The sequence below is a fragment of the Myotis nattereri genome (assembly GCF_964212035.1).
Source record: "Myotis nattereri genome assembly, chromosome: 3".
Taxonomy (NCBI): domain Eukaryota; kingdom Metazoa; phylum Chordata; class Mammalia; order Chiroptera; family Vespertilionidae; genus Myotis; species Myotis nattereri.
The window spans coordinates 51,769,260-51,781,468 of record NC_138077.1 but is presented as its reverse complement, the minus strand read 5'-3'; the positions used below and the strand labels follow the sequence as shown (position 1 = coordinate 51,781,468).

The 12,209-nt window shown below is 36.7% G+C and overlaps 1 protein-coding gene across 3 annotated transcripts in view; it reads left to right on the top strand.

The window, feature by feature from the left end:
• Positions 1-12,209, top strand: part of ATP13A3 (ATPase 13A3) — a 75,115-nt gene extending 62,906 nt beyond the window's left edge. For 2 of the 3 annotated variants that reach the window (XM_081088489.1, XM_081088488.1), the window contains 3 exons: positions 931-1,011; positions 2,616-2,705; positions 10,371-12,209. In XM_081088489.1, the coding sequence (XP_080944615.1) occupies positions 931-1,011; positions 2,616-2,705; positions 10,371-10,568 (369 nt within the window). In that variant the 3' untranslated portion in view covers positions 10,569-12,209. The remainder of the gene's footprint in view (positions 1-930; positions 1,012-2,615; positions 2,706-10,370) is intronic. The other variant, XM_081088490.1, reaches the window with a different exon arrangement.

The window sequence follows — 12,209 nt, the reverse complement described above, 5'->3', positions numbered from 1 at the left end:
GTAGTCTTCACCCCTCAGATCCTTCTTGCTGAAGTCTTAAATGTTTTTCTAAAACATTAGATCATATCACTCCTCGCCACCTAGCACAGTATCTTGGATATTCACTCAGTGTGTATTTGCCGATGAAAGGATGAATGTGTAAATAGGTTTTTTTCTTCTCTTTTTTAGGCCTTAAAAATTTATCACAGATTTTAAAGTGAAAATTTAGGTTGTATTTCTTAAATTGATCTATATAGTTCTTTTATGCACTTGTCCTTATATCAGTATAGAGTTTTGAATAATATTTTATTATTAGATCAGTATCTGCTTCATTGTTTAAAGACAAGATTTTATTTAAAAAATAGGGACTTATTAGCCCTAGCTGGTTTGGCTCAGTGGATAGAGTGTTGGCCTGCAGACTGAAGGGTCCCAGGTTCGGTTCCGGTCAAGGGCACATGCCTGCGTTGTGGACTTGATCCACCCCAGTGGGGGGGGGGGGGGGTGCAAGAGGCAGCCAATCAATGATTCTCTCTCATCATTGATGTTTCTCTCTCTCTCTCTCTCTCTCTCTCTCTCTCTCTCTCTCTCTCTCTCCCCCTCTCCCTTCCTCTCTGAAATCAATAAAAAAAATTAAAAAAATAATTAAAAATAGGGGCTTATTAGAAATTTATGGTCTAGTAAGGCTTGAGCTGTTCAGTCTGAGTGATGAAGATCTGACTAAGCTCAGCCACTTTAATATTATTTTTAAACTTAAGTTATTTACACTTTGAGTTTTATCATCTGAAAATTGGATATAATATCTAACTTGTGACACTATTGAGGATTGAGTAGGTATTTTATGTGAAGGTGCTTGGTACATAATAGGCATTAAATTAATTTTAAAGTTATGATGTAATGCCATAAATATAAACTACATACTACTATTTTAACTTAAAAAATTTTGTCTTACAGATTGTGTGTGTACCATATCAGTGGCGTATAACTATGCTCATCATTGTTCTTGTAAATGCCCTTGTATCTATCATGGTGGAGGTAAGCACTTCAGATAATCAAATGACTACCTTGCTGCTTTGGGATTCTTGGTGATTTAATGGTAATGGGGGAAGAGAACAGGTAGTATTATGGAAGCCTACAAAGTTTCAGTTTCATTTTAGTTAAGTTTTTTTAGCCTTTTCTTCTGACATTTCCATTAACTGATAGTAGTATATTAAGGGATATTACTTAGCTACACTCATACAGATAGGAGAAAATAAGCAGTGAGTTAGCAAAAATTAGTGATTGATAGAAAGGAGAGAAGATTGGTGCTCAGAATTGTTGGGGGAAGGTAGGAGGCACATCAATAAAGAGGAAACCACCAAACTGGACGGGTTGTGGGGTGGGGATGGGGGTGGAGATTGGTGCTCAGGCAGCCCATTAACTGGTGGCCAAGAAATCAGAGTGGGCTAGTACCACTGAGTCCTGTGATATATGGTACAATTTCCCATTTAAGGAAGAAGGGGGACTTTCTCCATGAAAAGTCATAAATATTAATAATAGAGTTTATTGAGAGTATAAAATAATGACTGTTATGAATTTACCCAGTCTCAGCACTGATTAGTGGAACTTCCTCTTTGATATTTGCTTTTAAATTCCCTCTAGAGGTCATAAGGACTCTCTGATCCATTGTGCATTGTACAATTACTCTCCTATTAGGATTGCCTTTAGATCCATTTCTATAAAAGAAACTGCTGAGTTCTCATTTGCTGTTTGTTAATATAATTTTGTCTGTTCTCCAAACTATTATTATTCTCTTCTACAGTAACAACATATGAAATGGAAAGAGATAACAGGTGTGATTTTTAAGTGAAGGGTTTCATAGGACATGATTTTGAATTAAAATTAGGTAATTTGTGAAATATATACTTTAATGATAATATTTCTAGACTTGGAAATGATGCTTAATTTGTTATCTTTCTAAAAGATGACTTCGTATTTAAATTTGGACCATAGTTGGCAGCATGGATTTTATGGTACTGAAACTGATCTTTTTAAAGTGCCCACTGGAATGTGTTTTTGCTATTGTATGGTCTATAGAAAGCACATCCAAGACATTGTATTTTAAAAGCTTTTCTTTTTCTATAGGATAAGTTCAACTTTTCACTCAAATGTTTAAGATATATGTATATATATTTTTAAAAACAGATTTTTTTAGGGAATCCTTTTATAAACCCTCATAATGTTTTACTCTTGCTCACTATCAAAAGAATTATTTGTGTTGGATTCTGAAAATCATATTCATATATAGATTTAGCTACATATAGAATTAATTTTAAATATTCAATGGAAATAACTCACTGTTAAGAAAAAGACTGGATTATAAGCATTATTTTAATATGGGGAGCCCGACTATTCATATAAAAGTCATGTTTTGTGGAAAATGTAGAGGTCCCATTTTATCAAGAATTTTATGATTTGCATTTATCATAAAAGTCATGTTGTTTTTTGTCTGTTTACAATATTAACTGAAATTCTCTATATAACAATCAAATCATGTTTTTTACTAATGATTCAGCATTGTGTGATCCTTTTTAAATGTGCACATTAATAAAGAATGACATAGTCATTTTTAATTCTTAACTCACTGGAATATCTCTCAGAACTTCTGCCTTGACATGGTCCTTTGGAAAGTTGTGTTCAATCGAGACAGACAAGGAGAGTATCGCTTCACCACCACACAGCCAGCACAGGTTGGAATTCAGCACTTGCTCTCAATTCTTCATGTATACCCAGGCTCTCTCAGTGTATACTCTGCATTCTGTAGACTGGTGTTCTGTTGTGTGTTGCTTCAACCTTTTTCCATATGCCTGGCATTTCATTTCTTGTAAGGAGTCCTAGAAAATTCACGGCAGACCTTTGTTACAGGCTTCTCAGGACTTCAGAAATTTCATAAGTCTTTTTTCCATTCCAATCCTTATCTTGTGTTTATGTAAAGGTCTTGTCCTCAGTGGTGAGAGTTAATTTTTCCATTTCTGTCTGGCTTAAATGTTATGTTTTTTGGTTTTCATGAGTCCCATTAGAAGCTAAATGACATGTATGTAAACAAAGTTATGAAATAGGAATTATTTCTAAATGGATCAGAGTCCAGAGGTCAAAATTTTCAGCAGTTATTTCTGATTTTTTGTTACTGTATCGTAATTTTGGGTGGCTTTTAGACTTTTCTCAGCATATGTCTTTTATCCTTCAGAAAATTTTCAGGCAGTGCTCATTTTTATACAAACCATGGCTTAGGATTTTTTATTCTTTTGGACCCATTATATTACTTATTATTTGAAAGATATGCAAGTGCAGTGATAAAAAAAAGAGAATGAGATATATAAACCCATTTCCTGGTGTTAGGGTTTTGACCTATAGTTTTTTCATAGAAAATATTAGTCTTATTTTTTAAACCGATGCCATTGAATTACATACAGCTCTACAGTTTGTTTATTCAGTTAATCCTCTCCTGAGGATATTTTTTCCATTGCTTTCCAGAGAGAATGAAAGGGAGGCAGGGAGGGAGAGAGAGAAACATCGATGTGAGAGACACATCAACTGGCTGCCTCCCACATGTCCCACTGAGGGGAGGGAGGGAACCTGTAACCCAGGTACATGTTTTTGACCAGGTATGTGAGACCCTTCGGACCTGGGACTGATGCTGTAACCACTGAGTAACACCGGCCAGGGCTCTACAGCTTTTTGGGTATAGAGAACTTAATGATGCAGTCTCACCTCCTCATTATCTTACCCCTTTGTTTGTAGGTGGATGAGGTATCCTAAATATTTTACTAAAGATTTCTGTATCTAAATCTTTTATTCATCATGAGCCATGCAAGGAAACTTATAGAGTTCAAAAGGATTCCTTGGCATTGCTGAATTGGGCTATTCACTTATTTTTAGCTTTTTTTTTTTTAACCTAAGTAGCAACTTCTTGAGTTTTATTTGGTAATTTGGCAGGCTTGATGCCCAGTGTAATACCAGATGATCCTTTGATAAGAGGTCCTGGAGAGTGCTATTCTTTTTTCTAAAGCCTCATGATGGATGAGTAGTGATCGATATATATAAAAGGCTAATATGCACAGTGTCCCCTCGGGAGTTCGACCGGGAGACTGGGAGTTCAGTTGCTCACTATGATATCCGCGGACCACCAGGGGTGGCATGGAATGAAGGAAGGCCCCAGGCAGCAGCTGGGGAAGGAAGCCCTGGCCAGCAGCTGGAAGGCCCCCATCAGCCCTGATCACCAGCCAGGCCTAAGGACCCTTACCGGTGCATGAATTTCGTGAACCGGGCCTCTAGTAGTTTTATAATGATGGGATGAGTTTGGAATCAGCTTCAGTTTCTTTTTCTCAAAGCAGTGTAATGCCTTAGTAGTGGGTATGACCAGAACTGTATTAGGGACTCAGTTCCTTTAGCTAAATCTCCTGTGTCTATATTTCTTTCCTTTTGATTACCTCACTACATTACTTCAGAAGTTAACTTTGGCTCATATGAGATACTTGTATTGGTAAGGCACAAGCCAAGGAAAATATTTACCGTGAGTTATCAGCTTTTCCAGGGAGATCTATGACTGACAGGAAGTAAATGCAGGTTCTGAAGAGGAGTTATACCCCGACTTAGTCAAAATTGGGTATCATAAAGCTGTAAACATTTGAATTGGAATCCCTCTTCATTGTTCAACCAAAATTAAATGGAAGAAAATCCTATCATTTCCTACATCTCAATTTTTAAACATTTATTAATAAGTATCTGCCCTCATTTTTCAGAGTTTGTGCCTCTCACATGCAGTCTTACCTCTGAAGCATTTAGGGGAGAGAGTGAAGGTAGAGAGAGTGAGTGGTCTAGAGCAGGTAGCTCTAGCATGTCCCGTGTGCTTACCAGTTCTGAGAATCATTGACTAGACAAGAATTTTAGTCTTCATTTTCTATGGTCATGATTAAGAAATTATTGGCTTTAAAAAGAGTATTTATAACCTCTTAACACAGAATGATACACTTTTGTCTTCTGACATTTGTGTGTGTAATGGAATGTCACTCTTCATATTTATGACTCTTCAAGGGCCAATCCTATAAAAGCCTAATATGCAAATTGTGCCCTTGATTGGGAGTTTGACCAGTGGGTAAGGCCGGCTGGCTAATTGCCCATGGCCCCTTCCCCTGGCCGGCCCCGCCCCTGATCAGGGTGGGCCAGCCAGACCCCAGCCATGCATGAATTTGTGCACCGGGCCTCTAGTTAATCATATTACTGTAAGGCTGTGGTTCTCATCAGGGTCATTTGGCAGTACCTAGAGACATATTTGGTTGTCACGGTTTGGGGCTGCGGGAGTGCTACTGCTAACATGTAGTTGGGTGGACACTGGGGATGCTGCTAAATAAACATCCTATAGTAGTATGCAGGACAACCCAGAACGTCTAGTCCCGGATGTCAGTAGTACCTGCCATAGGTGAAAAAGAAAGTAAAGTTGAGGGTGCCAGCTACACCTAGGATTTCTGTGGCTGCCATAATTGTCCCTCACCACAAACTCCTGTTCCACATTTGCCCATCCTGTATGTGCGCTTTCTACCGAGAATCCCATGAGGTCTTCTCAAACTGCAACTCCCAACCTTCTATACTAATGTCGAGAGAAGAAAATTTTTCTTTCTTCTTTTCCTTCCTTACCATATGTACCCAGGGACCATTGAGTTGGGTTGAAAGCTAGAGAATCTTGACTAGGCTTCAGGTCTTAGACACTTGAATTGGGAAGTCAAGAGCCTCACCTGGAAATCTCTGGTAACCATATCAAAAAAAATCTGGTGATCTACAAGGTGCTTTACACTTCCAGGATCCTTCCAATTTTAAGGCATTTCTAACTTCATTTTATACGTAGAGAAATAGCATTCAGTCCACTTGCCAAAATTTTGCATTTAATGAAATGGCAGAGTTGGGAGTTGAAGCCATGGTTTCTGATTTCAGAAGGAGTGTTTTCCCACTATTCCACATTGCCTCATATATGGGGGCTATATAGGTGTAAGTTAATATAACAATCACATGACAAAATGAAGACAAACCATAGCTACTGTTGTCAATACCTGCTTTTTATGGTAGACACTGTATGAGGCATTTTATATAAATTCTCTCTAATTGTTATTACAATCTCAAGATATAGAAATGTCTTCAGTTTCTCCCAATTCCACAGATGAGGAAACAGTGTTAGAACTGGGATTCAGATTTACATTTTTTTTTTAAATATATTTTATTGATATTTTACAGAGAGGAAGGGAGAGAGATAGAGAGAAACATCAATGAGAGAGAAACATCGATCAGCTGCCTCCTGCACATCTCCCACTGGGGATATGCCTGCAACCCAGGTACATGCCCCTGACCGGAATCGAACCTGGGACCTTTCAGTCCTCAGGCCGACGTTCTATCCACTGAGCCAAACCGGTTTCGGCCAGATTCACATTTACCTGTAACCCAGGCCCATAATATTTCTAGGCCAAAAACCTCCTATCTAGTCTTTAAAGACAAAATAAGTATCACTTTTTATTTAATAGATACCGTGTTGTACTTGGCCTACTGAACATTCATGCAGCTAACCTAATTTAGATACAGGAAGGGTTTTTACATAATAATAATTTATTTCCTATAGTGATTGTTTTGCTTCTGGATGCTAGGTGGCCTGAATGAAATTGAAAACAGGTTAAGTAAACCACATGCAAATAATCAAAGTTAAAACTTTTATGTAGCTAAATATTTCTCAGATGTTAAGATTTATTCTCTGACCAAAAAACAGAAATCTTGATATACAGTGGTTTTCAAGCAAACGTTTTCTTCAATAAATGCCTTTGAACTTCATCCTTGATCTACCGAAAGTTTTTAGTGGAGTGCCCCATCATCTCTATACAGCTTTACCCTGTTTGAGAAGATCTGTGCTACATGGTCTCTTGGTGTCTTGGTGGCTCCTTAGTGGTAGATGTGGAACTAGAATTGTAGTTTGATCCTGCCTGAGGATTTGTGCCTGTTATATTTTACTTTTTTGGGGTGGAGGGGGGGAATCCAAGTGTTAGCTATAGTCTTTATGCCACTTAGAATATTGTTCAGGCTTATGTAGATGTAATGCTAATTCTAATTGTCCTTATTTGTTTTATATTCAGGATTGGTATGGAAGAAGACTTTTATGAAAACCATAGTACCATTATAACATGTCCTGCAAGCCTGGCTTTATATTTTACATGCTACCCATGAAAACATTTCCTAAAAGACACTGCAAAGATTAAACTGGCATTGGGGTTCTAGAATGAACAGTTTGTAATGGTCTAAGAAGCAGGGGAATTTTAGCTGTAGATCTTTTTGGAAGTTCTTTGTGGTTGGTCTGTGGTAGCCTCTTTCCCTTTTCCGAGGGATACACGTGGTTATTTAACCAGGGTTTCCTTTCAGGAGCCAACCAAAAGCTCCAGTTGCTATGGCTCATGTGTTCTCCTGCTTCTGAGACCTATCCCTAGGTGTTCAGGGAGATCTAAGTGCTCATTCTGAGTCCTGTGATGCTCCCCCTCTTCACTTTCTAGTGCACAGTGCTTGCTTTTCTCCTCTTGCCACCATCTTCTCTCTGGATTTATTTTTCATTCCAGCATGCCTGAAACACCTTTTATTTTCTCTACCGGTGTGTTATATTGTGTTTGAGGATGTGTGTGCTATGTTTGTGCTTGCAGACTAACAAATCTATGCTTGCTTATAGTATATTTTTTGTGTATGATGTTTGGGGGAGGTGAGGACACGAGAACAAAATACGTGTCTAATTACAGTGGAGGGGATACCCCTAGTGTTTCTTATGACTTCATTTATTTTTTCTGAATGATAACAAGTGTACCTTGCTTTTAATAGGGCCATGAGGATTTTTTAAAACACACATGCTAATGTAAAAAGAATACTTATTCATCCCTGGCTGGATGGCTCAGTTGGTTGAAGTGTTGTCCCGTACACCAAGCAGTTGCAGATTCGCTCTCCCAATTGGGGTGGCACCAATTGATGTTTCTCTCTCTCACATCTGTATCTCTCTCTCTCTCTCTCTCTCTCTCTCTCTCTCTCTCTCTCTGTCTCTCTCTCTCTCTCTCAAAAAAGTCAATAAACATATCCTCGGGTGAGGATTTAAAAAAGAAAAAATGCTATTCAATTGGAATTCTGTTTGCAATGAAATTGGCTTTAATTTTATTGCTTGCCTCACTTTCCGCAGGTAGGGAACAGTGGATTAGAGATGTGTATGTATGTCTTCAATTTGAATACACTTGGCTGTGACTTTCCTTAACTCTGCATTGTCCTTCAACCCTGCCGGCTCATCTGGACAGACAAGGCCATATGTTTCTGGTTTTTTGTTTTGTCTGTTTGTTTGTTTTCTTACAATCACCATTCACCATTAATCTCTTCCTGTGATCCTTTAAAAGTGCTACATGCTATAAAATAAAAAGTGACGGCTTTCAGATTGATTTAGGAACAATGGTCTTTTCTGCAACTAAATTGAAGACTTTAAACACCTTGGAAAAAAGATCCAAGTAGTGAGCCCTCACCTCAGATTAAATGTTAAGGTTTGTTGTGTACGAGCCTACCCTGGAAAGGAATTGTTAGTTATTTGGATCACCTGAAGAATCCTGTATCATCTTGTGGGCTTCTTTTAAGGTGATGGTAATAGCTCTCTTTATAGCTAGATGGCTAATCATAAAATCTGTACCCCTTCTCTCCCCCCAGAATTGTAAAGTATAACTTACTTGTTACCACAGTTTTTGCCTATAAATTCTGTATAGCAGTGCAGCTTACTGTGTTTTGTTGACAAAGTAAGCAGACCTTTAAACGCATTCAGTTATTATTTATAGTGAGCTCAGTGCTGCCACACGCCCACAGTTCTGGAGAAGGAAAGAGCAGCAGGTTCCTGGTGGTTGTCTCAGTAAAATAAGAGGACCTACCAAGTCCAAATGTAGAAAAGTGTAAGAGTTTTCATATTAAAGTATTTTGCTGTTCTCCATTGGCAAATGTAGAAACATGTTTCTGAACACATATGTTATAACAAATCTGCCTTTCTTGATCATGAAAATATTTTGGATGTTAACATATTAGAATGCTCCTCTCCGTTATGTTATGCTTCCATTTTGTGAGATTGTTTCAATTGAGATTAGACCTAGTTGTAGACTGGGTTATGTATTAATGGCAGAATAAAAAACCTGGGATTTGATTTTGCTTTGGAGAAACAAAAGCCAAAATAATTCAAAATTGATCATTCTTTAGAGGTGAATATAATTAGTTCTTGGTATAGTTGTTTACTTTTATTTCATTTTTAAAAAGATTTTGTATTGATTTTAGAGAGAGAGGAAGGGAGAAGGAGAAAAAGATAGAAGCATCGATGTGACAGAGAAACATCGATCGGCTGGCTACTACACGCCCCTACTGGGGATTGAGTCCACAACCTGGGCATGTGCTCTGACTGGGAATGGAACCGACAACCTTTCGGTGCACGGGACAACACCCAACCAACTGGGTTTATTTCATTTCTTTACCACAAATTTCAGTTAAGATAAATTCTGAGGGCCTCTACTGCATTTATATTTCTTTACAATAACAAGGGACTCTGCTTTCTTGTTCTTCGAGAATTATTTATCTAAGATCACAGTCAGTAAAAACATCAGGATTAATCAGAAGAATTTCAATGACAGCAGAGCTTTTTATAATGAAATAATACTAAGAAATAGTACTTGCTTTATAGCTTTGTATGTACCTCCTCTTAAAGGTAGAGCATCAAGGGTAACCATCATTATAAAATAAAATTGTTTTTGTATGAATGAAAATGTGGCTTTAAAAGAAGTGAATGACATTAAACATGATCTAAGTTCTAATTTTGACCTAACAATATTTTCATAATGTTTTATGTTTTAAAAGGTAATATTAACAGTAACAATGATATTTTTTACACTGCTTTCTTCCAAAAATGATCTAGTACCAAAGGATAGTTTGGGATAGAAGATGAGAGTTCCCATATTGAATATTAAAAATATTTTCTCTTTCTGAATAGTTTAAAATAATTCTTGATGCAATAGATGTTTTGTCTTATCCAGATCTGCAAGTTATTTTAAAAATGTATCTATACATGGGAAAAAAAGTATACATACACAAGAGGTTAGGGCTATATAACCTAAATAAAATAAAGTATACTACATTGATAACTAAAACATCTAACCTTTAAAAATGTTCCTAAATAATTGAAAGCTTACTTTTTTACATGGATTTTTTTTTCATTTGTTTATGCTCAAAAGTCATTTCGTCTTATTTTTTTGTGTTGACATACTCTGCTTTAACAGATTTGTTAAAAACAAGCAGCCTTTAATCTTCTGGGGTGTTCTTTTTCCTTATTTCCTTAGGAGTCAGTGGATTATTGGGGGAAATGCTGCTTGTCCTGTGCCCTTGACTGTAGAAAGAAGATACCGAAAGCAAAGTACATGTATCTGGCTCAGGAGCTCTTGGTTGACCCGGAATGGCCACCAAAACCTCAGACAACAACAGAAGCTAAAGCTTTAGTTAAAGAAAATGGATCATGTCAAATCATCACCATAACATAGCAGCGCATCAGTCTCGGTGGGATGCTAGTAGCAGTATTGAACAGAATGTAATTTAGGACTTCCTGATCCTGTGTGTCAGATGGCATCATTTCAGATCTGTGTTCCTTCTGATACAGTAGCTGATTTCAGAGCTTTTTTTTTTTTTTAAACAAAAGAAACAAAAATAAAAGATTGGCATGCCAGCTAAATTAATAATCTGTGAAGTCCTCTTTCTTTATTCAGTAACTCTGAATATTATTATTTCCACAATGTTCTTGATTATTACCCTCAGTGATACTCTATATAGGTTATAGAAGAAAGTTGGTATTTGGTAGGGTTTTAGACATTAGCCCTTGAGACTTAGTTTACACCTTTAAATTTATTTTCACAACTCCTCTTAGAAAAGGTCCTTGTTTATATACAGGCCCTAAATTTATGATTAGGCTCTAGTGAAAATAGTTAAAAAGCCTGTTTTCATTTGATTCCAACATTTCTTCCAAAGAATTCTATATATACATACACCAGATTCCTTTGATAATCCAGAGTTAGGAGTGAGTTTTATGGTGTTGCTTATAGAACAACTCAGGTAATTTCCACTTATGGTTTTATATTTTCTGTACAAACTGCCTGGGTTTTATTTTTCTAATCAGCAAGGTGCTTCACTGACTTCTGGAGATGTCCCTCAAAATTGTTAATGTGTCTGTGCTGTCTGGGGTCAGTAGTGTAATTGGCTTTAGTTAAATGTTGTAAACCTTTTTCATTAGGAAAAAATTATTTTTTTTGTAATAGATGTGGATCTATCTTTCTGATATCTCTCCATACCTGTTTTTTCCCCCCTCTCAGGTTTTATGTTATTTGAAATGTCTTTTATTTTCTGCTTTTTTAATTTTCTAAAAACATTGGATAGTAGTGAGCTAGCTTTTTGTTTGCTTTTTGCTATTTTTTAGTTTTTTTAGTTAGATTTTTGCCTTCTAAAATTTTAAAGATTTGATGTATGTCTATTCTATCAATAATAAGGCTTAAAAAATGAGTGGTTTTTGAACAACTGCTAAATTTGTTCAAAGCAGTATGAACTTGGTGAGAATTTGTTTTATGCCATTAGGTGGCGCCAGAGGTCAGAGTTTACCTATTTTGGATTGGATGTTTACAAATGAACATATTTTGGTGGTGGCATTTTCTGGGAGAAAAGAAAAATGGAAATAAAGTTAAAGAATAGACATTCATTGAATCAAATGAAATGTGAATAATATTTTTCACCTTTCTGTTTTGCCTAGATAATGTTTAAATTCTAAACAAAATAAAAGTAACTTTAAAAATGCTTTTATAGGTAAGATCCAGTAGTTTGACAAAGTCCACAGTTATGGATAAACAAGGAAACTGATACTGCTGTAAAATGGACACTAAACTTCTATAAGTATGTGATATTATCCTGTTCTTCCTTAACCAGTAGCATGGGTGTACTGTTCACCTCTAGCTGGTCATTAGTTTCCTGATCTGTACTTACCAATTTACCAAATGTTACGCAGAACTGTAGAATCAAGTGATTCTCATTTTTTGTGGTGCAGAGATATGAATGATGTTTGGTGACTATAGAAAAATGTAAGTTACACTCAGGATCACTGTTATTGCTATTGCCACTGATGATTCTCACAAAAAAAAAGT